The 25,593-nt window shown below is 40.7% G+C and overlaps 2 protein-coding genes and 1 long non-coding RNA gene across 5 annotated transcripts; 2 read left to right on the plus strand and 1 right to left on the minus strand.

Moving 5' to 3' along the window:
- Positions 1-8,837: 8,837 nt before the first annotated feature.
- Positions 8,838-18,172, plus strand: LOC133897405 (DNA mismatch repair protein MSH6-like). Of its 3 annotated transcripts, none has more exons than XM_062338134.1 (21): positions 8,838-9,955; positions 10,033-10,129; positions 10,665-10,767; positions 10,848-10,901; positions 10,985-11,059; positions 11,159-11,227; positions 11,308-11,391; positions 11,570-11,767; positions 11,905-12,410; positions 12,484-12,613; positions 13,812-13,903; positions 14,083-14,258; positions 14,412-14,614; positions 14,703-14,804; positions 15,463-15,625; positions 16,222-16,511; positions 16,585-16,722; positions 16,807-16,886; positions 17,008-17,104; positions 17,186-17,312; positions 17,449-18,172. In XM_062338134.1, exons 1-21 carry the CDS (start codon positions 9,067-9,069, stop codon positions 17,691-17,693), a joined length of 3,918 nt encoding a protein of 1,305 aa, XP_062194118.1. In that variant the 5' UTR covers positions 8,838-9,066; the 3' UTR covers positions 17,694-18,172. The 3 variants fall into 3 exon arrangements, 2 of the variants coding, with proteins under 2 accessions (XP_062194118.1, XP_062194119.1); XM_062338135.1 differs by having other exon boundaries at positions 14,086-14,258; XR_009905902.1 differs by lacking the exon at positions 17,449-18,172 and having other exon boundaries at positions 16,841-16,886.
- A 1,647-nt stretch (positions 18,173-19,819) lies between these two features.
- LOC133897809 (dihydrolipoyllysine-residue acetyltransferase component 4 of pyruvate dehydrogenase complex, chloroplastic-like) lies at positions 19,820-22,295 on the minus strand. Its single transcript, XM_062338637.1, has 6 exons — positions 21,324-22,295; positions 21,036-21,227; positions 20,834-20,921; positions 20,677-20,747; positions 20,488-20,571; positions 19,820-20,142 (listed from the first exon to the last, which is right to left on the minus strand). The coding sequence occupies exons 1-6, from the start codon at positions 22,146-22,148 to the stop codon at positions 20,038-20,040; spliced, it is 1,365 nt and encodes a 454-aa protein (XP_062194621.1). The 5' UTR covers positions 22,149-22,295; the 3' UTR covers positions 19,820-20,037.
- Positions 22,296-22,716: 421 nt separating this feature from the next.
- Positions 22,717-25,465, plus strand: LOC133897433 (uncharacterized). Its single transcript, XR_009905904.1, has 3 exons — positions 22,717-23,039; positions 24,575-25,004; positions 25,100-25,465. It is a non-coding gene; the product is annotated as an uncharacterized LOC133897433 (long non-coding RNA).
- Positions 25,466-25,593: the final 128 nt, after the last annotated feature.

A 25,593-nucleotide genomic window follows, 5' to 3' on the forward strand; every position in this document is an offset into this window, starting at 1 on the left:
ATTTGCTTACCTTTATCATCGGCATATTCTATTTTATCTTCAGTAGGTTTATTTATTTCATTCTTAATCTCTAAACTTCCTTAAATTAACTTCTTGTCCTTTTTTAACTTTCACAATCTTGCTAATTCTCTATAAAAATAAAGTTCTTTATCTCTTAGTTTAGACCATTCACTTGTCATGGTGTACTTATATTCTACAGATATTTGTTTTAATTTTTTTCATAATAATTTATTTCAGTATCTAGTTCCGTATTTTCCATAAATTCAGATACACTTGGCCGCCTATTATCTTCAATATCTTATTATGATATAACAAAGTCTAAATCATACAAATCTCTTGACTTATAATTTATGAATCTGATATTAGTATCTCCTCTACTATTTTGGTAACTTATATAGTTTTCAGGCTGTTTTAAAGTCTTGTTTTCTATTAACTCACGTATATTTCATTCTTCTCCTACTCTATCTTCAGAGTCTATCTTTAAAGGACTCATAAACTTTATTCCCTTTGATTGCATGCTTTCAGTTATATCATTCGCATTCACCTTATATCTAGTTCTACTTCTATTAGTCAATCTTCCTATAAATGTTATGCTTACTAACAAATTTGTTCCTTTGAATTCTTCGTATCCTTTGGTTAGAAAGCCAAAGCTCATTTTTTCTATAAATTCTTTTCTAGGCATCATCAAGTCTGGAGCTATGTAAGTTATTAATCTATTTTCGTTCATATCTCGTTCTAAGAATCCTAATGCGGCTTTATTTACTGTATCTCATCTTTTATCTAATAATATTATTAGAACCTTTGTTCCTAATTTATTCCTTGTCATACCCTTAATTCCTATGATATACATTCCTTGGTGAATATATTTATATCCCGAATACTTTATACCATTTTCAAATTGTTTACTTACAACTCTTAATTATACTGGTTGTATTAAAACACTTAATTCTACTTCTTTAGATATCCTATATAACTCATTCTACTTTCAAACATACATATTTGATAAAACTGTTGAGCCTTTATTTTTCTTTAAGTATCTTTCTGATATTTCTCAAGGTCTTTTTCTACATCTATGACTTCTTCTAGGTTATCTATATCTTTACTTTTACCCTTTAGCCTATCCATTAGAGTTAAGGGTCATGCATTTTGGTTTATTAGCTGGAGTGTTTTGCCTTTTCTGACGAAGCTTTTAGATATGTCCATCTCTGTGAATTTATAGCTTTAGTGGATGCAACTATTCCAGATGAAGCTAATATTAATTATATTTAAAATCTAGATTAGCAACTGTAGAATGGTATTATTCCCGCTTATTATTACCTTAGAGTCCTCTTTAGGTGATTCATAATCAGAAAAACCAATATGGTCATCTAAGTATTTTTATTTTTGTTTCTCTCAAAGCTTGATTATGTTCTGACGTATATTTATAAGAGAACTTATGTCTTGATTTCTTCTAGAAGCCTTTTAATATTAACTATATCTTTATATAAAGACTTTGATTCTTCTAAAGCATCTATAACTTCTTATCAGATAATTTATCTAGAATCAGCAAAGAGTCTAGTTTCTTATATAACAACATAACTTCTTCTTTAATATAATCACTATTTTGACTGGATTTATTTTGCTCGGTCTTGCTTTCTCCTAAGACTTGTAAGGCCAAATTTATTTTGTTATGTATGAGGGAATATTTTTCTTCTAGTTGCTTATGTTCTTTATATAATATATCTAATTTTAAGTTCAAGTCGTCTTTTCTTTTACCCCAAGGTGTATAAAAGTTTTGTAATAAGTCAACAATTAGATTTAGTTGTCTATGAGATAAATACCAACTATGTTCTTCGGAGGAATTAAATATGCACATAATATTAATATTATCCTTTGTATTGATAATCTTTCCTGCACTAACTTCTAAATTTAGATATTTTAGCTTTTTAATGATGACTAGACTCTGATATCAATATTATTCTCTCAAAGTAGAACAATGTCTAGAAACAAATATATAAATTTTACTATTCAAATTTGAGTTACTATTCACTACTAACGGAATGACTAGCAATATTTATCGTTACGGTACGATGGTGTACGGATATAATATTATAATATATTTCAACAACTCATCCACTTTCTATGTTCAATTTTATATTCCAGAATTACTATTTGGATTGGTATTATTCAGGTACTATTTAGTATTGTTTACACACCATATGAACAGTGAAAACTTAATTTAATATTATTAAAATACTATTTTGAACAGTAACATAATACTAAAATATTCAATATTGAAAGTGACATTTCTTGATTCAGTAGTATTCAGTGATGCTATTCAGGATCTTTGCAGTTTGGTAAAACCAACAATTCAGCCGGTTGCACAATAGTCGTAAAAATCCTACTCGGTACTCACCATTCTTATCACTAGCTTATTTCAGTAGTAGCAAAGCTTTCCTTAGATATCCCTAGTCATGAACATATGTGATAAGTTTTTATCATCACCCCCAAGCAGTTCCAGCCAAAGAGAACACTTCTCTACGGACACAGAGTTCTCATTACCCTATTATGACTATGCCAGATGCAGAGATTACCTGAGAACTACCGAAGATGTTTCTCCTATAAGGTATATAGCATAAAAACTTATATTATATAGACAAACTAGAAGACCAAGAAATTTTCAAAGACAACACTACTTTATTTCCACAAACATAGCTTATAAATGGTTTTTCCCTTTCAAGAACCCTCAAATACTTACACACAGAGGATTACCTTACAGCGGTAGTGGCACAAATCCTTCCTTCAATATAACTATTTTATAAGGTGGACTTAATACTAGGAGTGAGAGAGAGAGTGCTAAGGACGCTCTCGCTGTTCTCTAGATGCTGCTAGATGGCTGGTGGCTGGTGTCTGGTGGTGTCATTCCTTCTGCTATTTGAAGCCTCCTTTTATAGTCGTGAGAGGAGCTCATTTTCTCCTTTATTTAATATAATCTAGGTAATTAGATATTATCTTGAAATCTTAAGGTACAGAATATATAAATTTTACTATTCAAATTTGAGTTACTATTCACTATTAACAGAATGACTATTAATATTTATCGTTAACGTGCGATGGTGTAAGGATATAATATTATAATATACTTTAACAACTCGTCTACCTCTTGCGTGCAATTTTATATTCGAGAATTACTATTTGGTATTATTTAGATACTATTTAGTACTGTTCGCACACTGTATAAACAGTAAAAGCTTAATTTAATATTATTACAATACTATTTTGAATAGTAACAACAACACTAAAATATTCAATATTGAAAGCGACATTTCTTGATTCCATAGATGAATTAAATAGTTGATCATCTCTACCATCCTTACCACTAAGCAATGGCATTTTCCCATTTGAAATTTAGTCAGGTTTCAAAGCTATTGTCTAGTTGATTAGTGAAATCTATGGTCTAACATGCTGGGCATTTTTAATGGGAAGGAATTTCCAACTGGTAAATTTATGTATGTAAAATCTTCCTTTCAGTATTATGACAAACTGCTATTGTTTGTTTCCATGAAACCAAAGAAGAGAAAAAGATGGTCCAATGATTGTGATCTATAAAGGAACACAAAAATTATTATGTTGATGCTTACGGATACAATAAGAACCGCTATTTAGCGATCAGACTTTCACTAAGAACATTGTATACATAGCTGTTCTTATACATAGATGTCTCTAGGATGTTATTGTGGAGATATTATTTTTGTTATATTCATGTTGGATAAGAAACCAAAAGTCATATCATTATCCTAATGTTGAGTCTTAGGCATCGTAGAGCACTATTGCTCTATGGATCATCAAAAAATCAGCTTGTGCATTTTCAGTAGGTTGCTTAGCATATTTTCTTGGGTTTCTTATGTATGGGCAAACCACTTGATTCTAAGTTGTTTCAGTTAAATTACAACGTAATTGTCTCGAAAGTACTGCTGCTCTGGTGTCTATGATGCAGGTCAAAAGGGGCAAGAAAGTTTAGCTGCGAAGCTAAAGTGTGTATGGTACATGATCAGCTGCGAAGCTAATGTCTAAAAAAAATCAGTCAGGTAAGTAGCCCTACTATTCACTGGATTTTCTGGAGCATTACAAAGAGGTCTCACCTATTTTTGATGAAACCAATCAAAACCTCCCACAATCAGAGCAAGAAGCATGGCCGGCTGAAATTATATGGCATCACATATATGGATGCACTGGAGATGGCCTATATATGTTCATATGTCCCTTAGTCATATATTGAATATTGATGCTTTCATAATATTTAGATTCCTCATCTCATATGGTTTCAATCCATCTAGATTTTACTTGGGATGGATGGTTGTTTTGAGATCTTGGGTTGGATTGGAGCAGTCATGGTCCTAAATGTACATGACTAACTCGACCTGGCTTTGCATGTTCGGGAGAGAGGGAATGGTGGTGCTTCAAGTTAGGCTCAGCCTGGCTCTATATGCTCAGGAGAGAGGGAATGGTGGTACTTCAAGTCAGGCTCAATCTAGCTCTGCATGCTCGGGAGAGAGGGAATGGTGATGCATCTGCATCCTGACTTGATACATGAGAAGTTATGCTGCTGCTTGAGTCATGGGTCTAGCGATTTAGGAAAGAAAATGTGACAAGGCTGAGAAAAATGAACAACAGAGTAGGGTTTATAAAATTAATTGACCACCTGAAATTGCTACCCAATGAATTTCCAAAATTCGCGAATATCGGAAAATTCACTCAGTCAAATTTGTAAATCAGACAAAAAATCCGATCGAATCGACATTTGGTAACCGCTCGATTTGAATCGAAACAGACCAAATTGTATCGAAAATCGACTGAATTTTCTGCATTATCCACATTTATCGCATTTTGAATGATTTTGTCGAAAACTGGTCAAATTTACTGATTTACCGAGCGCATTTCTCAAATTTCATTGAAGTTCAAGGAAAATAAAAAAAAATCACAAAAAATCATAAAAAATATAAACAAATATAACATGAGATTTGCTAGGTTTTGTTTAATCATACCATCTACTTCATGCATATATCATACCCAGGGGAAAAATTTGTCCTCCTGCCCTTATCCCATAGAGCTGGATCAAAACGGACTATTTACACTGTGCATTCAGGCCGTTTCTGTCTTTTCTATTTCTCGGCTTTTTTTCGAACTGTCAATGTTTGAGCGCATATTTTCTGATGAAAATGACATTTTAAAAAAAAATAATTTCACAGATACTCTTAGAATTGTCCCTAATTTTTTATAGAATTTTTATTTTTAAATTTGATTTGAATTTTTTAAATTTAAATACAAAAACCGATCAAATTTTAAATTTGTACCCACCGAATCAACCGATATTTGTGATATTTGACGGGTTTAGATGCATTTTTTGAACCTGCACGAGAGGCAGAACCCTAACTAATGATCCTAAAAGGCCCACAGAAATGTCAAATCCAACCGACCTGTCAGTGCCCCATGACCACCTCCCGCACCGAGCTGCTGTTGGAATTGATCTCGACTACATTGAGCTAATGTATCCTAACTAACGAGACCGAGAGATGGGGGGAGTCACGTCTCCGTACGCGCCACGATCGGAGGCGCAACCAACACATGGTTGCGGTCCCAAGTCGAGCAGCGCTATATAAATGGGGGGGGGGGGGGGCTCTGGCGCCTAGCGGTGTACAATTAATCCCATGAGGTTCCAAAGCCCCCTAACAAACTTCTCCCGATCCCAACGAGACGTTGAATCGACTTGAAGACCGCAACCGTCGTCATCATCGACAACATCTATATCTACACCAACACTCTTCGACCTCACCGTCAAGCTCTAATGTCATCACCGAACGTAGGTACATGTCCATGCGCTTCCGCTTAAGATGGTGTTTGTTTTTAGGGTTAATAATCTCCTTAATTAAGGCTTAATAATGTTCAACAATGGTACCAGAGCAACCATTAACCCTAATCAGACTCAATTATACTTTATTAAGGCTTTATTGTGTTCAGTTGACACTCATTAGTGGTCAATTAGACTTAATTTTGATTGGATTAAGCCATGTTGATGATCGGTGAGTCTTGTATGATCATGTTTAAGTTCAATTGATGTCAATTAGGTTCGGCTCATGTTAATTAGGCCCAAAACTGATCAAGTTTTAGTATTGTTTTTGTCAATTAAGCATGTTTAGACCCTAATTGCTTCTATTTAAGGCTTAATTGATGTGAATTAGCCCTAATTAGGCTTGAATTAGACACTCATTCATGTTTTTAAAGTCGAATTCTTTCAGTTTGATCGTGTTTATGTGCATGTTTGAATATGCTCGTGTGGTTTGGGGTCAGTATGGGGGTAGGTCGACAGGTTTTGGCCTCGGGTAGCATAGAGAAGGAGGGGATTCGACCATTTTTTGATGAGACCTAACGCAAACCCAAATTTCCCCTTTTACCCGAAACCGTAAATCCCAAAAATCCCCAATATTAAGAACCCTAGAGTCATGGAGAAGGTGTACTGAGATTCTCTGAGATTCCTAACGATGCACCTAATGATGAACCTCAACAGTCCCCTGCAGTACCCAATCCTGGTAATGTAGTGCATAATGAACCGATCAAAAGATCACAGCGTAATAGGAGACCTGCCATCTCGAACGATTACGTTATCTACATGAATGAGGATGTTAATGACATAGGGAGGGTAAAAGATTCCAACTCATATAAAGAGGCCATGATGAGTGATCATTCTCCTGAGTGGCTTAATGCCATAAAGGATAAATTAAAGTCTATGAGCGATAATGAGGTACGGGACCTAATAGAAATCCCTAACGGAGCCAAAATGGTAGGCTGTAAATGGGTCTGAAAAAAAGTATGACTCTAAGGGGAACATCAAAAAGTTCAAAGCGAGGCTCCTAGCTAAAGGCTTCTCGCAAAGAGAAGTGATCGATTATAATGAAACTTACTCTCCTGTATCAAGTAAAGATTCCTTTAGAATTATTATGGCGCTTATGATGCATTGTGATTTAGAGTTATATCAGATGGATGTAAAGACAGCATTCCTTAATGGTGACTTGGAAGAAGAAGTTTAAATGGTTCAACAGGAAGGTTTTATCATCGAAGGTAAGGAACATTTGGGATGTCGCCTTAAGAAATCAATTTATGGTCTAAAGCAAGCATTCAGGCAGTGGTATCTTAAGTTTGATAAAGTCGTCAGAAATTTTGGTTTTAAAGAAAATGAAGTTGATAACTGCATTTATGTAAAGTTCAAAGGGGAAAAATTCACCATCTTAGTTCTTTATGTAGATGATATCTTATTGGCCAGCAGTGATAAGGATATGCTGTTTGAGATCAAGAGATTTCTTTCTTCTAATTTCGATATAAGGGATCTCGGTGAAGCCTCTTACGTTCTTGGCATTGAAATTAATCGAGATTGGTCCAAAGGAGTATTAGGTTTGTCTCAAAAGGCATACATTGACAGAGTACTGAAAAAATACAACATGCATAAATGCTCTGCTACGTCTGCTCCTATTGTTAAGGGTAATAAGTTGGGGACATTTCAATGTCCGAGGAACCAATATGAAATTGATCAAATGAAGTCCGTTCCTTACGCTTCAGCTGTCGGAAGCATTATGTATGCTCAAGTATGTACACGTCCTGACTTAGCTTTTGTGACCGGGATACTTGGCAGATATCAGTCAAATTCAGGATCAGACCACTGGAAAGCCGTTAAGAAAGTATTTCGCTATTTGCAAGGCACTAAAAACTACATGCTTATATTTAGAAAATCTGATAACCTCAAAGTTGTTGGTTATTCGGATGTAGACTTTGCGGGGTGTGTGGATACTAAGAAATCCACGTTAGGTTATATCTTCACCCTCGCTGGAGGAGCTATCTCGTGGAAAAACTCCAAACATACACTTACGGCATCGTCAACGATGCAAGCTGAATTTGTGGTATGTTATGAGGCTACCAGGCAGATTGTATGGCTAAAGAACTTTATCCTAGGATTAAGAGTGATCGACAGCCTTACAAAACCAATTACATTATACTGCGATAATCAATCAGCAGTTTTTTTATACGAGTAACAACAAGTCGGGTGGTGCTGCCAAACACATCGACATTAAGTATCATGTTGTGCAAGATAGAATCCAAGATCAAACAATAAGTGTCAAGCATATAAGTACTAAGTCAATGCTTGTGGATCCGCTCACTAAAGGCTTACCACCTTATATTTTTTTATCATGTTGCCGGCATGGGTTTAGTGGAAAGCCTATGATTCTGGATAAGAGGATCATAATGCAAACCAACTCCCATTAGTAATGAATTTTCATTTCGAGATGGAGTGATACACTATAGGTATTTGGGTTTCAGCGGTATATCATTAGCCACTGTAACGCTTTGCCTTGGAGTGTTGTTTCATTGAGAGTAGCCTTATGATGTCAGCCTTACGATTAAGCGGAAGAATGTTGGAATTGATCTCGGCTACATTGAGCTAATGTATCCTAACTAACGAGGCCGAGAGATGGGGGGAGTCCCATCTCCGTACGCGCCACGATCGAAGGCGCAACCAACATATGGTTACGCTCCCAAGTCGAGCAGCGCTATATAAGTGAGAGGGGTCCGGTGTCTAGCAGTGTACAATTAATCCCGTGAGGTTCCAAAACCCTCTAACAAACTTTTCTCGATCCCAACGAGACGCTGAATCGACTTGAAGACCGCTGCCGTCGTCATCATCGACAACATCTATATCTACACCAACACTCTTCAATCTCACCGTCAAACTCTAATATCGTCACCGAACACATATACATGTCAACGTGCTTCCGCTTAAAATGGTGTTTATTTTTAGGGTTAATGATCTCCTTAATTAAACAGCTGCCTCCCCACGCTCCGCGGCAACCATCGCCGCCTCCGGTGGCCGCTGATGTGTCACCTCGCTCCCTCCCCACCTCACCTCCGTTTCCCGCCATTTCCCCCGGTCACCCGCCTCTCCTTCCTACTAATCCCCTCCCGCGAACAAATTCCCCGGCAAAACGGCAATACCCTAAACCCAGGAGAAAAGGAGCAACCATTCCTTCGCTCCCCTCTGCAATGTCGTCGTCGGCGTCGCGCCGCCTCAGCAACGGCCGCTCGCCGCTCGTGCGGAAGCAGAGCCAGATCACAGCCTTCTTCTCCTCCCCCTCCCCCTCCCCTTCCCCCTCCGGCCCGAACCATGGCGCATCCAAGCCATCGCCGTCGCCGCTGAACCCTAGTGCGAGGAGGAGGCCCCCGCTCGCCGCGGCCTCCCATTCCCCTCCCAAGCCACCGCCGCCGCCGCAGGAAGAGAAGAAGGGGAAGAAGGATAAGAAGGAGAGGGATGCCGCCGCGGCGGCTGCGCCTGCGCCTTCGGCGGAGGTGGTGGGAAGGCGGCTGCGGGTGTACTGGCCGCTGGACGACGCGTGGTACGACGGGAGGGTAGAGGCCTACGACGCGGGCTCCTGCAGGCACCGCGTGAAGTACGACGACGGCGACGAGGAGGAGGTCGACCTCGGGAAGGAGAAGTTCGAGTGGGCCACCGGTGAGGAGTCCACCCCACCGCCGCGGGCGAGGAAGCTGCGGCGTCTCCGGCGGATGTCTGATACTGCGGTGGCAAAATCACCGGCTGCGGCGGATGAGGAGGATGGAGCAGGGGATTCCACCGAGGACGAGAACTGGAAGACGGATGCTGTGTCGGAGGATGATTCCGAGGTGGAGCTGGATGACGAAGAGGATGAGGACGTTGCGGCGAGATCACGAAAGGGAAAGTCGAGGAATTCCTTGCTGATGTCAGGTTCAGCGCCTTCAACATTGGATTCTGGTTTGACATCAGCGTCAGGATCAACAATTTCGAAGAGGAAAAAAGTGGATGTTGGCTCCTTGGATTGCGCTAAAAAGTTCAGCTTTGAAGCAGTTAATGCCACTGGAAAAGTTGAATCAGAAGTGCCAATGAACTGTGACCCGAGTGAGTGGTGTAATCTGAACTGTTGATGAGTTTGAGCTTGGCTGTTCTGTTTTTTATTTTGATGTTTGTTGTTACAGGGGAGCAAACTACAGAGAAGGTACCCACTGCTCTTACCAGAGAGGCGGCTGAGCGCTTTGGACAGCGGGATGCAGAAAAATTTAAATTCCTTGGCAAGTGAGTGCTTTTCGAATCCTAGATTGATTCTTTTCTTTTGCAATGTTAAACCAAGCAGTTATTACAGCCTGGTGAAAACATCATATAATATTCAAAATAGTCAGTCGTCCAAACTAGATTTGTAAATGCTGCATCACAGCATTAATATTTCTTTTCATGACTTTCTTTAAAAATTGTGCTTTTAACTTTTGGTAGAGCAAGGGAGCAATTCCTTCTCGTGATCATCAATACTGATGTCACTGATCTACCTGAGCCTCCTAATGTTGATTCATTTACACAATGGTACATTCTACTAAGTGCGTAAAACTATAACTCATATTTTGATCACTCCTAGGACCTCAATTATGTTATTGTGTTATTTCAGCTCACATATTTTTCACATGTCGAGTAGAAACTTTTTTACCTCATCATATTTCTCATTTCTCTAAAGGAACATGTTTCTATTTCCTCTTATTCTGAAAGTATATCTGGCTCATACATGCTATGTTTATCTTAACCTTATCAATTTTCTTGTTATAATCTTTTCAAACTGTAGAGCGCGCAAAGATGCAAAAGGCAGACGTCCTGGAAACCCTGGCTATGATCCAAGAACCCTTTTCTTGTCTTCCCAGTTCTTGAAGAGTTTGACAGGTGGACAGGTAAGAAGTCCATGTGATATATACACCTCATTTTCTGTTGCGCAACCTGTATGGTGCTAACTGTTAGTTTTGGTAAATAGAGGCAATGGTGGGAATTTAAATCACAGCACATGGATAAGGTTTTGTTCTTCAAGGTACATTTATATTTTTGCACTGGTTATTGGGCACTTAATTGAAGCCTCTCTTGTTTAGTGATTATACTACGAATTTGAAATAGATGGGCAAGTTCTACGAATTATTTGAGATGGATGCTCATGTTGGGGCGAAGGAGCTTGATCTTCAGTACATGAAGGCAAGAATGTCTCCTTATGGTTATGCTTATTGTTTCTGCTTTTACCCAAAACTCACTGTTTTCCATCATGTTTGTTCGTTTTCCATCATGTTACCTTAGGGTGAACAACCTCACTGTGGATTCCCAGAGAAGAATTTATCAGTAAATTTGGAAAAATTAGCTAAGAAGGTCAATACAGATTTTATGTATTTGTTTCTCATTTAGTTTCACATCATTACATTTTGGTAATAAGATTCATTGCATCACAGGGTTATCGAGTTCTGGTTGTGGAGCAGACTGAAACGCCAGAGCAGCTTGAACTTCGACGCAAGGAGATGGGTATAAAAGATAAGGTTTGTTATATCTCATGGTGTCAACCAATATGACAATCTCAAAGTTGTCTGCTAAATGTGTCAGTGATTTATGTTGCTATTCTTTTAGCAATGTTCTGTTCCTGTATGTTTATTATGTAATTTCAGAACTTAATGTGCCGGAAACATGACAGTGTTTGGCATGCTTTACTCTCTGAAGGTGGTGAGGCGTGAAATATGTGCAGTGGTCACAAAAGGAACACTGACAGAAGGAGAGTCCCTGCTGGTGAACCCAGATCCATCGTATCTCCTGTCTGTGACTGAAAGTTATCAACATAGTTCAAAGAAGAGTCAAGACGCTTGTATCATTGGTGTTTGCATAGTTGATGTTTCTACAAGCAAATTTATTGTAGGACAGGTTGGTGGTTATAGGATCCTAGGGCCCATTTCCGTTTGTATTGAACTGCAGAATAATATGATGAAACTAGACAAATTGCTCAAGAGGCAAATTGTGGATTGTGTAACCTCTTACAATTTGCATTTGTTGATTTTCAGTTCCATGATGATCCTGAGCGCCATGGGTTATGTTCGATTTTGTCTGAAATGAGGCCTGTAGAAATCATCAAGCCAGCTAAAATGCTGAGTCCAGAAACTGAAAAGGCATTAAAGAACAACACAAGGGAGCCTTTAGTAAATGAGCTGCTTCCATCCACAGAATTCTGGGATGCAGAAAAGACTGTTCATGAGATAAAGCAGTACTACAGCTCAGCAGAAAAATCAAACACTGTCAATGATGAACAAAACAGTGTGGGCTGTCTTCCTAACCTATTAAGTGAGCTAATCGGATTAGGTGACAGGACACATGGACTTTCTGCTCTTGGAGGTTGTTTATTTTATTTAAGGCAAACCCTTCTGGATGAGAAGGTACTTCCATGTGCTGAATTTGAGCCCCTTGCATGCTCGGGGCTCATCAACAACATCCAAAAGCATATGATACTTGATGCCGCAGCACTGGAAAATCTAGAAATTTTAGAAAATCTTAGAACTGGTGATCTGTCAGGGTAACGCTTTCTTCAAACTGTTTAGTTTGTTAGAAATATTTTGGTGTCAAAGCACTTATGTGTATTCATGCAGGACCCTGTATGCACAATTGAATCATTGTGTTACTGGATTTGGAAAGAGGCTGCTCAAACGGTGGATTGCGAGGCCATTGTATGATCGCAGAGCAATACTACAGCGTCAAAGTGCTATTGCTACTTTCAAGGTTTCTGTTTTGTGGAAAAAGATTTCCTAAATTTATGGGTGCCATCTTGCTTTGTAGGGTAGTGTTCACTAATCCCAAATTAGGATATACAGAGCATCACAAACCATAAATTATCTTCTTTTTTCTTTGCCACAATGGAAAATAATTAAGCCCTTGGATCTGTTATATCTGAATTTCGATTTTGACCTGTGTGATAACTTTAGGAAATATCTCTATGTGGCTACTATTGACTTTTTGTTAAATGATTATACTACAGAATGACAGCAATATTACTTCTATGAAATCGAATAAAAGCACTTTTTTATATGCTACCAGAACTGAAATAGGCAACACTTTTTTGTTTTTAGTTGATGTAATCAACGGGTACACATCATTTATAATTCATCCTTCTAGTAACTGAGCTACGCTCAGTTGGTTGTGGGTGTGGATGTACACCTAGATCACCCAGGTTTGAGTCCTCTTCGACACGAATTTGGGTGTCTATTTCTTCTTATTTATAATGCCACCTAGTTCCTCCTAGGTCAATCGAGTTTTGGAGAATCTCCCTAAGATACATTGGCTAGTGGAGGTGGTTGTCACCTAGCCAACTAGGGTTCGATTCTCACCTTCTACATATTAATACTAGAGCGGACATCTCTCCCCCTAGTCGAGTTTTTTTTTTTTTATTCCTTCAATATGGTCATAATTGCTGGCCGGCTTCTATCTTTTCTGCAAGTTTCTCTGCTGATTTCTGAGATTATCTGAAACTGTTATTGTCTTATATGTTTCAGCATGTCATTTCTGGTTCGAACTTGGCTATTGTTATTTAAATCTAACTATCATCAGGATATTAAGTGCTTATTTTCCACCCTACATTGATTTTTGCTTTGTTTTGTGGCTTAAAGAACACACTGGGACTATACTAAGTCGTCTTTGAGATGCAAAGGAAGTTCATCAATGAGTTCTATATTTTTTATTCTTTTATGTTCTTCATGAGGTATGATGGTCATTTATTCCTAGTGGGAACATGTGCAGTTTCCTCCTTATGTATTGAACTCTGCCATAGATTATGAATGTTCTATTCTGATTGTACATCTGTTTGTAGTATACTGTATAAATAGAAAATACTCCAGCATAGAGCTTTATGTTTCGTGTTTCCTATGATTTTTCTGTCAACATTTAAATTGTTGTTATTTTAATGTTTTATTCTTCTTTTCAGGGAGTTGGGCATCAATATGCTGTTCACTTTTGTAAGGATTTGTCTAGGCTCCCCGATATGGAGCGCCTGCTTGCACGTCTTTTTTCTAGCTGGTAATTTAATATATCACGTTGCATGCTTATTAATTAGTACAGATTTGATGCAACAAGCTGGATTGTTGTGCCTTTGAATGCTGCCATTTGTTCCTTTATGTTTTGCGCTGCTTTTCTTCATTGTGATCTTTGTTCTGGATCATTGTGTAACTTGAATGACTCATGCTACACTTTCTCAGCAGTGATGAAAACAGGAGAAGTTCATCAGTTGTTCTTTATGAAGATGCATCAAAGAGACTGCTTCAACAGTTCACTACTGCTCTTCGTGGTTGCCAGCAGATGTTCCAAACATGTTCTTCTATTAGTATGTTGATATGCACAGAGGGATCTCAACTAAATGATTTGCTCTCACCAGGTAGGATAACAATTATCTTCAATGTTCTACAAATTATGTCAATTGCTTGATGCATTTGTCACTGTTTTCCTTGTCTGGTTGCTTCTTAGTTCTTAGATTATGCTAACGGCATTTAATACATTAGGTAACCTTGCAAGCGTTAACTTTTTGCAGGCAAAGGGCTACCGAATGTATCAGCTATTTTAGATCGCTTCAGAGATGCATTTGATTGGTCAGAAGCAGATCGTAATGGTCGGATCATACCTCGTGAAGGTTGTGATCCTGAATATGATGCCACTTGCAATGCAATAGAGGAGATCGAATCTAGTCTAAAAAAATACCTGAAGGAGCAACGGAAGCTGTTGCGTCATGCATCGGTAGCACTACATCTTGCTTCTTTTTCAAACTTTGCATCATTTAATAGTCTCTTTGCCAAGTGCTAATAATTTGTCGATAATGGTGCAGGTTAATTATGTTAATGTTGGAAAGGATATCTACCTCATTGAAGTGCCTGAGAGCCTGGGAGGTGCTGTTCCTGGAAATTACGAGTTGCAGTCTACAAAAAAGGTAGTGGAACAGCTTTTTTCTTGTATTTGAATACAATAAGTACACAATTATATAAGTGAACTTCTGCTGTTGTATATTATTCGGTTTGTGCAATATGTATCTATTCCTTGTTTTACAAGTAGTTGTACCTACTTGTATTACTGTGTAATTTAGCTTAAGTTACATTAAAGTCTAATGTGAGATGATGATGGAGATATGTAATCAATTGGGCATTAGTCAAAGTATCTAGTTTAAGGTGTTGGTGATGCTTTCTGATAAACTTAGCATTGTAAACTCTAATCGCGTAGTTGCAACATTATTGTGATCTCATAAAGTAGGGTACACTTAATGGTCATGCCTCAAAGGTTAGTCCCTTGCCTTTTAGTTGGACAACTTGCTTGGTGTTGGTTTTGATATTTGTGTTTCTTCCGGCAACTGATCTAAGAGGTCTCTATTAATGCTGATTCAAGATCCAGCCCTAAAATAAGGGCATGATGTTGTTCCTTCTAATATAGATATACAATGACTGACTGGGGCCTGTAGGTTGAACTTTGTTTCCTCTCTGTTTCTCTTTCTTTCATTCCTTTTGCTTTTCCATATTTGCCCTTCACTAGGCTGTTGCCGTCTATTAACTCTCTACTAAATTACTGTGCATTTCTTTTACTTCGCCTGAACACAGGGTTTCTATCGGTACTGGACACCAGAAGTGAAAGAACTAATATCAGAACTTTCGAAGGCTGAGGCGGAGAAAGAATCAAAATTGAAAGGCATTCTTCAGAAGCTGATTCAGCTATTTGTTGAGCATCACAGCGAGTGGAGACAATTGGTTTCTGTTGTTGCTGGTAACACCTCATCTGATGTTATTTTTTTCTTGCTCTATACCAATTTTGGTTTACCTTAGATTAGCATTGTTCTCCTCTAAAAAAAAGAAAAAGAAAAAAAAAGCAATCAAAACAATTCTCCTAATGTTCTATGCTATTTCCTCCATCTAATTGCCCTCTATTCTTTTACTGCACTCCTGATCTTCCATGATATTTGAAATTTTTACTGAGAATGTGGTTGGAGATTTTTGTTTTTTTTTAACTGAATTGCTAGCCGCTAGACAGAAGCAATGTCGCTAAAACATTTTAAGGTTGGAGGGATTTATTGACAGCAATTTACTGATTTTGCATGCTTTGTAGACCAGCTGATTACCCTCCAGCAAATATATATTAACCTGTCTTTTCCATCTTAGGAAAGAAGTGTGTTTATGTGTGAATTATGTGCAAGTGCAGACAAGTATTAGTGATGTTGGTTACCAAAATTAGCATGACTAAATATTACACCGTTTGTCATTTGATGCATGACTAGTAAGGAAACGTGATCATGCTAGTTGTGCTACTAACAATGTCTCATAGTTAAAGCTCTGTATTGTTGCCATTTTTTTTTTGTCATGCAGAGCTTGATGTCTTGATAAGTATTGCTATTGCGAGTGATTATTTTGAGGGATCAACATGCCGCCCAACTATCAAAGAATCAAATGACCTAGATGATACTCCTACTTTCCATGCAAGAAATCTTGGGCATCCCATTCTACGAAGTGATTCCTTAGGCAAGGGTTCTTTTGTACCAAATGATGTTAAGATAGGTGGGCCTGGGAACGCCAGCTTTATTGTTCTTACTGGTCCGAATATGGGTGGCAAATCAACTCTTTTACGCCAAGTTTGTCTTACCATTATATTGGCACAGGTAATCCACCATCTTTATCTGTCAATTGCCAAAATTGCTTGTTTGTGAGGACTTATTTCAAGTTGTTTGCCAGATTGGAGCAGATGTTCCTGCCGAAAACCTTGAGCTCTCTCTTGTTGACCATATATTTGTTCGAATGGGAGCAAGGGATCATATTATGGCTGGCCAAAGTACATTCTTGGTGGAGCTCATGGAGACTGCTTCGGTGCTTGTAAGTTTTTCCTTCCTGATATGGATGGCAAGTATTAATTTGCATGTTTTCTCATCTATTACTTTTGTGCAACTTTTGCTTCAGTCATCAGCTACCAAAAATTCTCTTGTCGCTTTAGATGAGCTTGGACGGGGTACATCAACTTCTGATGGACAAGCTATTGCGTAAGTTGAATTAAATATCATAATATTAAATTGAGTACTCCTGATATCTATTCATTCTTTTGGTGTCTCGTTTTTCTGTTATGCTCACTATGATCACTGATTTGCTGCCATACTATGACAGGGCGTCTGTTCTAGAATATCTTGTTCATCATGTGCAGTGTCTAGGCTTGTTTTCTACGCACTATCATAGGCTAGCAGTGGAACACAAGGATACCAAGGTAATTGATTCATTTTTTTGGCAGTGAATTCAACCTTATCCAAGCCCTTTAACCCTGCATATTTCAACTTGCACATCACAGGTATCACTTTGTCATATGGCATGCGAGGTAGGAGTGGGAGGAGGAATGGAAGAAGTGACTTTCCTTTATAGATTAACACTTGGTTCATGCCCCAAAAGCTATGGTGTAAATGTTGCTCGATTGGCAGGTAATTTCCAAGCTAATATGTTTATTTCTCGATACATCTATTTCTCAAATTCAGTTGTTTCTTTTTCCTAAAGCCTTATGTGTCAACTCAAAAGGAGTCAAGATATGTGTGCTCATATTGTTTTCTGGATATCCAGGAATACCGGCTTCAGTGCTTCAAATGGCTAACGAGAAGTCAAGTGACTTTGAGGCCAATTATGGGAAGCGACACCGTATGACCAAAGATAAGCATGTCAGTGCGCAGAGTGAGGATAAATTTTCTGCCATTAGGGATTTGTTCCGTATTGTGAAGGCATGGCATCGTCATGGTGATCAGGCAGAAAGTTTAAGTATGCTCTGTGAAGTACAGAAGTGTGCCAAGGTGCAAGCTGTGGAAGATTAAGCGATCAGACGACCCGTTTGCTTAATGGATTGCCTCAATTTTGCTACTTTGGTGGCTTTTTTTGCATTGGTGTCATGTTGAGAGTGCTGTGTTGGCATAGGTTTAGTAAGCTCATTTTGGAATCATCAAGGTTCAAGCCCATATGAAGAACTGGGTCAGGATTCATGGACGGACCATGGATTGAGACGATTGAATGTTTATGGAGCTTACTTTCCTTTCCAACAATTTTCTGCGCTCTCCAATTCACTTACCAAAAGCCCAGGGATGATCACCTGTTCTGGATAGTTTTCGAGCTCAGTTGTGTGCTTAGTTCAGTGCTGACCGGCCAAATGACTAGAGAAAAGATGTTGCTCAAATTTGATCTGAGCTCTGCAAAATCTTCCCATTTGTAATTATAGAGTAGATGGTTACATGAAAGGTGTATATGGTTACTGGAAAATGGAAATCATTAAGTACTATTGCAAACCAATTTAGGCTTAGCTCCTTCCATGTCTGTACTTTTCTGAAACTTTTTGTCCTTGGGTTGTGTTTGGATGAGGGTATTTTGTTGGAAAGGTTTGTATTTAGTAGAAATTTGAACTAGAACTGAAACTTCCCAACAAGGTACCCTCGATCCAAATAGGCTCCTTAGTCCTTAGCGGGGTTTCAGTGAAGTGAATTGTTATCAGGTAGCAGATTCTGTATAGCAGACACCACAAAGTTACAATAGAGGTATTAGCTTACCTGGAGTCCTGGACATAGAGAAATCAGTTCTCGTAGTTCGTACCACAGGACCATGCAAAATACTAAAGGAACAATGTCGTTCATCTCTTGTGGTATGCTGCTACTAGCTTATTCTGAGGCTCTATATATACAGTATCACAAGTAGGGATGCAACCAATGGTTGCCCACTCAAGTTCATTTGCCATACGAATCCGCAAGAAAATAAAATACTAGCTATTAAGTGGAAGTACATCTTTAGTTAGATGGAGTAGGTTTTGAGTTCACTGAAGAAATTGGACTTGCGTCCTAAACCAAGGATTGTACAAGGCGGAAGCGGGCATTATAGGGAATCGGAAAGTAGATCAATTGCCAAGTATATCGTAGGACTCGGGGAATCTGAGAGTAAATCTGAAAGCATGTTGTTGGTCAGGTCCTCGATCAAATTAACGAGGCAAAGAATAGCATGCGGAACCAAAGCTGTGTGGAAGCGAGAAAAGGACTGTGCATGGAAGCCAGGCTGCACTGCAGGAAGGGAAATTTCTAAGAGTTAGTTAAAAATATTATAAGATATATAAGAAAATCAATAGATAGGATTGTTTCACATGAATTCCTAGATGGCCGAGATAAGCCATTTATCCACGAGTCCATGTGGAGTTACATTTCCCCTGCACTGCCTTAGAATCTGATTCCAACGCACATCGAGCTCATTACATTTCCCCTGCACTGCCTTAGAATCTGATTCCAACGCACATAGAGCTCACACGGGAATGAATCGATCGAGTGACCATAAAGTGATAAAGAGGCTCACAACTCACAAGTTGTAAGCAAAGCAAAGCACACCAAAGCAAGAATCAAGCCACGACCCCCACGCCAAATCCCTACTTTATGCTGCCCTTGACAAAGTCCTCGCTCTCCTTGGGGTTTTCCACACTCTGAACATCTCCCGGTCAGTCGAAGCCGTCGCCGCCGCCGCCGAGCTCGTCCATCTCCATGGACTACAGGGTAATTGCCACCATCATCTCTTTCAGTCCAAGCAGAATGGCTTTTGAAACTTGAAAGGCAGTGATGTATCCCTGTGGTATCTACTGTGGTGCAGTTCTACTGCATGACCCTCAGGATGAACATAGACTGCAACGGATGCTACCAGAGGATCAGAAGGGCTCTTCTCCAGAAGCGTTGTTACCATACTAATTATTTCACCACGGGTCAAGAATTTGAAGGTCAGGCCGTTTTTGTTAAAGATGAAAGGTCAGGCTGTTACCAGGGAGGCTATGCTCTTCCTGACCAAGATCTGCTTTACCTGAATTTCTTGACTACCAGTATCACCCAAGCCAAAAACAAGATATTTCGAAAGTGAATTCCTTGTGCATTATTAATGCTCTTAAGTGGGTAGAATTATTCATGGTTTCTTCAGTCAGGATATCTACATCCAGGAAAAGAAACATGGTATAGATAACAAGCAGGCCCGTGTTTTAAGGTTTGTATAAACTATAAACAAAGTTTTCTTTGTGGAAATAACATTGAGAGAAACTCATTAGTCTACTTAAATGCCCTTTACAAACTCTCCATAGCATTATTATTTATTGCTACTGTCTCCCAATTGGGAATCAAAACAAATCACAGACATGTAAGGAACTTTTCCTTACAATGTGAGGCTATCAGGATCCTCAACAATCTTTGCAAACGTTTGCAGGAATGCTGCCAAATCAACACCATAGATAATCCTGTGATCAGCAGTAACATTCACCTGAAAAAGTCAGGATCAACTTGTTAGATCATAAGCAGCATTGCTGCAAGGAAAGTTGATTGCTACTATCGAACAAAATGGCATGGTATTTTTTATCTTTTGTTAATGGGATTGTTGTTAAATGCTTAAAGGTCTAGCAATGGTAGTTCCTATCGCCAAAATAAATTTCATAACACATCACTGTAGGTTAGCTATTGTAGATATGATGGAATATCCTCCAATTAGATGTGCTATGGTGCGCGCACATTGATCTTCACAGTTGCATGCAAAAGACAGAATGCTAAACAACAGTCACTAACCAGAGCTTCGTCATACACAAAGTATAGATGTGATAAACAAACTAACCAGCATTTCGTTCTTGATACCAAAGAAACCATCCTTGTCAGCCACCACAGTAGGTCGCGAAGCTCCAACAGCCATGATAGCCCCCTGAATTGAGCCATTTACACAAAATTATTGTTGGTCCTCATGTTGCATAAATGCAATTTTACCAGTATACCATACTAACTAGTTAGACACCAGGGAGAAACCCACCTGACCAGGTGGAAGGATAGCATCGAATTTATCCACCCCGAACATACCCAAATTGGACAGTGTAAACGTCCCTACGCATCATCAGATCTTCAGGTAAGCAAACTCTGTGAACAATGAATGTTAACACACCAGACAATACAGACAATACATTGTATACCTGAGCTGTATTCAGTTGGTTGTAGCTGCTTCGTGCGTGCCTTCTTGAGCAGCCCTCTCCACTTTTGCGCAAGCAGATATATATCCAACTGCCATATAAATTTTTGAAGCTATTTAGTACGCGCGTATCATCTATCATGCACTCACAAGCTAAAACGCTACATTGCTTAAGAGACAAAACAGCCATTGCAATAAGCACGAACCTTATCCGCATCCTCCAAGACTGGCGTAAGAAGGCCACCTTCGATTGCAACGGCCACTGCAATGTTGATATTACTGTTATAACTGAAGCTCTTCCCATCCCTGCAGCTGGCGTACACAACAGGGTGCTGGATGAGTGCCATAGCCGCCGCCTTCACCAGCAACACTGTCTTTGTGACCCCCTTCGACTTAACCTATCCAATCCATTTCAATCCAACAATTACTAAACACATGAACAGTTGAGCAGAACCTCAAGCTATGGCTGTGCGTAAGATAAATAGAAATGGCACCTTTTCATAGAGTGCGTCGAGCTTATCAGTGATCATGGAGTATCCGACCCGGAACGTTGGCACTGACAAGCTCTCCACCATGTTCCTGCTCACCGCCGTCTGCATTGTCGTCAACGGCACCACCGCACCACCGGGCACTGGTGGAAGCACTGCACCCGCAGCCACCGGAGGCGCGGAACCAACAGAGGCAGGGGGTGGAGGTGGAGCAACCTTTGGCTTCGGCTTGAAGCCAGCAGCTGCCTCAACGTCAGCCGCCGTGACGCGGCCGTGTGTCCCGGTGCCGACAACCCCGGCGATGTCCACCCTGTGCTGCTTCGCGAGCTTCTTGGCGTAAGGCGTCGCGATGCCCTTGGTCGGAGCCGCCACTGGCGCTGGAGCAGGTGGCGCCTCCGCGGCGGCGGCGGCATGGGGAGGAGGGGGTTCTTGACCCTGGCTTTGGGAGAGGGCCTGGGCGCGCGCCAGCGCCAGCGCGACCTCCTCCTCGGACTCGGCGAGAAGGGCGATGGGTGCGCCGACGGGGGCGGTACCGCCGGCCGGTACGAGGACGGCGGCGACGATGCCGTCGTGGAAGGTCTCCACGTCCATGTCGGCCTTGTCGGACTCGACGACCACCACGGGGTCGCCCTTCGCGACGCGGTCGCCCTCGGCGGCCGTCCAGGAAACGATCTTCCCCTCCGTCATCGTCGAGCTCAGCGCCGGCATGAATATCTCCCGCACCTTCGCGCGCACCACCAACATCCTCCATCGCCGGCGCGGCGCTGCCGCAAGGCGCGAGCGCCCCTGGACGGTGGGTAGGGAGAGCGAGGGAGAAACCAGAGACGCCATGACCCACGGGTGGATTGGTCACCGAAACAAACCACCTCTCAGGAATCACGAGGGGCGAGGAGGACGCGAGCGGGAATCCGGCGAGCGCGGCGGCGGCACGAGGTGGGGAGGCGAACCAGAGCGTTAAGGCGGCCAACCCACTGCCATGTGGGCCCGAGGTGCCAGCCAGTTGTTTCTCCTTAACACTTGGCATCTCTCGTGTCCGTCCAATCCAGCTTGCTCGGTGTAGATCGGCCTGTGTGGCGTGGTGCAGTGTTTTTTTCCTATGAGTCCTCGAATTATACCGTAATACCGTTAACGCCCACCTGGAAGCGGATCACGGATAAAAATGGGGATGAGGGGATCCACATCTTCACTGCTTCTGACCGTCCGATGGATTATTCCCAGGGAAGATCGTGATGGTGTTCTGCTATAGCGATTTTGTAATAAGAGACCCTCACATTACCACGTATTACTGTTTGACCCCTGAGATTTGGATCGCGATTAATAATCGCAGTCCTATTTTCTGCCTCCCTTGACCGTTCGATTGGACTCTCATGGTCCTAATCAGTTGAGACAGGCAGTCTAAAAGTTTTTACACAGAGATCCTCATAGTACCTAGAATTACCGTTTCACCAATACATGGTCCCCGACTCAAACACACTTGGTCCCCGTCAACCATCCGATTGGAGTTTCGACGGCCGCCACCGTCGCCGCCTCTTCTTCTCAAGTTCCAATCTTACCTTAACGACGAGATGAACACTTACATCACCGCGTTGGTGAAGCCAGAGTGCCCGATGGTCGATCGGAACCCGGCGTTCACCAAGGTGGTCAGCAACTTCTCCGGCCTCGACTACCTTCGCCTCTCGACCATCTCCGCCGCCGTCTCCGTCAATGTTGGCTACCTCTCCGGTAGGTCTTTATTCATCTGCTTACCTTGAAACCCCTAGCTCCTATGTATCGAGTCAAATCTCACTGCTTTTTTGGGGGATTAATGAATGTACAGATCAAGCCGGGGATCCGCATTAATAAGGTTATTTCGGTTCGGATTTTTAAGTTTATAAAAAACTTGGTTTTGAAACTAAAAACCAATTTACAGTAAGAAATATAAAAAATTGAACCTAATTAACCTATTTATTTCGGTTCGATTACATCGGATTTTTGTTTGTAATCGAAATCTTGAAGGGGAGAAATGGAGGTTCGCCGCATAGGCAAGGACCGAGAGAAGAGGGACCACGTAGGCGAGAGGCAGGGCATGAGGGGTAGTGCGCTACAGGCTGCGGTGGTTGCGAAGTTGAAATGGTCAGAGGAATTAGGTATAGCTATTGTGTTGAGCTTAATGATTTGGGCAAAAGGAGTGTTTTCTATAGTATATACATCAATTTGGTTTATTAGGTTAGTTTGATTTTTTAAAAATTAAAAAACCGAATTAGAAAAGAAAATCGGTTAGCACCATTTTAGAAATCGAACAGAAAACCGTAAACCAAACAAACTGTAAAACTCAGTTACTTCGGTTTGGTTTCGATTTCTTTGTTCGGGTGTTAGATTATTTGCCCACCCCTATATCCATACGCGGGCCGTCGATGGTGAGGGAGACCTGATTGGCGTGATGGGCGGTTCATGTACGCCTACCAGAACTCGGCCGGGTGGCTCATGGGCTTCTTCCCCAACGACGGTGAGGTCGCACGCCACAAGCACGGGAAGCTTTAGCTTCCTCTTATCAGTCATCACTCTTGGGAGTGTTCCAAATTTGATGATCTTGTGTGTCTGTCTTTGATGTGCAAACGGGGTTTTTACAGTCGGTGGAATAAATATTGGATGCTGTTGCCTTCGTTTTGCATTCATGCTTCTGATACGATTCCACAATAATCTTTTAGAATGGCAACCGGCAATGCTGCTAGCCCGTGCAACCGAGTGTTGTGGAAGTCCAGGGAAAGTTCTAGGTTAATGCTAGCCTGTAGCAGTTGGGGAGTGTTTTCTTTTTCTCTTTTTTTTTCTTTTATGATGCTATTGCGAAACAACTGTCAAATAGAAAGTAGTTCTTGCTGCAGGATGTTTGAATTCTGAGCTAAATTTAAGAACCAATTATTCTGTCTTGACTCTCGACTGTTTGCCTTGTCATTGCTGGGTACACGTATACATTCTTCTGTAATGATCACATCTAGAAATGGCAAAATAGGCTTTTCAGCGCATTTGTTTAGTGGCTGAGCAATTCAAATACAGGGAATGAATTAAACATAAACTTCCTAACCTCCATATATTTGTAAGCTTTCTAGATAAAAAAAGATACTAAAACAAATTTAGTTATCATTGCGGATCCCTTGTCTCCTTGACATCATAGTTGGAACAAGATTTGCAACACAAGTGGTTAACATGGCCTATCCATGATGGTTCTTCTTTGGATCTCCTTATAGCGTTGTTTACAGTCAGCCTCGCATCATTTGCAGTTACTGTCAGTCACCCATCATGTATGTTGGATGGATCAAAGGGAGATAAAAATGCATAGACCTTGTAGCGATCAAGTCCTGGAACTGGTAGCAGGCAAGCCAGGCACGCATCATGAGTTCATGGTCAAGACAGGAAGCTTTGGATACTTCCCCAAGCATGAGGCAACTGGTGACTGTGCATCCACGATTCCACGTGGACAACGACCTCCGGCTCAGGTTCAAAATCTTGCCTACCGGTATGAAGATGCCCATTTCCTAGGAACGTGTATGTGTCCAGCGGAACTGGCTGACGGGTACGTCTGTCTGCTGTCCTAGTTTCTACTGAGAACCTGATTGATACGTACATCTCCCGTGCAATTCCAACTCGAAGGCCAGGCCGATGAGCTCATGAGCAGATTTGGAGTGATACTTGTATTGTAGTCTGCCTCAGGTATTCGCAGATTTGGGGTCTTTAAAATGGGTAATCTAATCGGTCTCAAGTATTCACAGATTTGGTCCAAATTTGAGTTGCGTTTCATAATTCAGATGCAGATCTTGAAATTTGCTGTTTCCTACATCAGCCGCCGGAGCCTGGTTCGTACCTGTTCTGTTAGCACGAGCACGACACGGTTCGCCACAGCTCAGCTACTCAATTTGTACAGTAGCATTTTGTTGTTCCTTTTTTTAACTCAAGTTTTGGATAATCTTCTCAAATTGTACTATTTTGTGTATCATCATTATATAGAAAGATTGATGTACTGTTAGTGGGTAGTAACTAGAGTACCAAAAGAGCTCTTCAGCGGTGCAGCTTCATCAAATTGTTGCTCAGATCGTGTCAATCCGTGCGTATGAGTGCGTTGTGTGGTGATGCAAATATATATGTACGTATATGAATTATAATATGTTTTAAAAAACAAATCCACACGCTCGCTCTAGCGTGCCGATCTCCTCTGTTCTCTCTTTCCTCCGGCGGTCGTTCCGACGCCAGTAGGGATGGGGAACAAGGATTCAAGCAGCCGGTGTATGTAACCCCTAATATT

The sequence above is a fragment of the Phragmites australis genome, chromosome 17, assembly GCF_958298935.1.
Source record: "Phragmites australis chromosome 17, lpPhrAust1.1, whole genome shotgun sequence".
Lineage (NCBI taxonomy): Eukaryota > Viridiplantae > Streptophyta > Magnoliopsida > Poales > Poaceae > Phragmites > Phragmites australis.

Bases quoted from the DNA above. Each gene is read 5' to 3' on its own strand.
- LOC133897405 (XM_062338134.1), top strand. From the start codon at position 9,067: ATGTCGTCGTCGGCGTCGCGCCGCCTCAGCAACGGCCGCTCGCCGCTC. The intron at 10,768-10,847 runs GTAAGAAGTCCA...TTTGGTAAATAG, and splicing joins AGAGTTTGACAGGTGGACAG to AGGCAATGGTGGGAATTTAA. The intron at 16,723-16,806 runs GTAAGTTTTTCC...CTTTTGCTTCAG, and splicing joins TGGAGACTGCTTCGGTGCTT to TCATCAGCTACCAAAAATTC.
- LOC133897809 (XM_062338637.1), bottom strand. From the start codon at position 22,148: ATGGCGTCTCTGGTTTCTCCCTCGCTCTCCCTACCCACCGTCCAGGGG. The intron at 21,228-21,323 runs GTGCCATTTCTA...TGGATTGGATAG, and splicing joins TCGACGCACTCTATGAAAAG to GTTAAGTCGAAGGGGGTCAC. The intron at 20,922-21,035 runs GTTCGTGCTTAT...TTTATATGGCAG, and splicing joins TCTTGGAGGATGCGGATAAG to TTGGATATATATCTGCTTGC.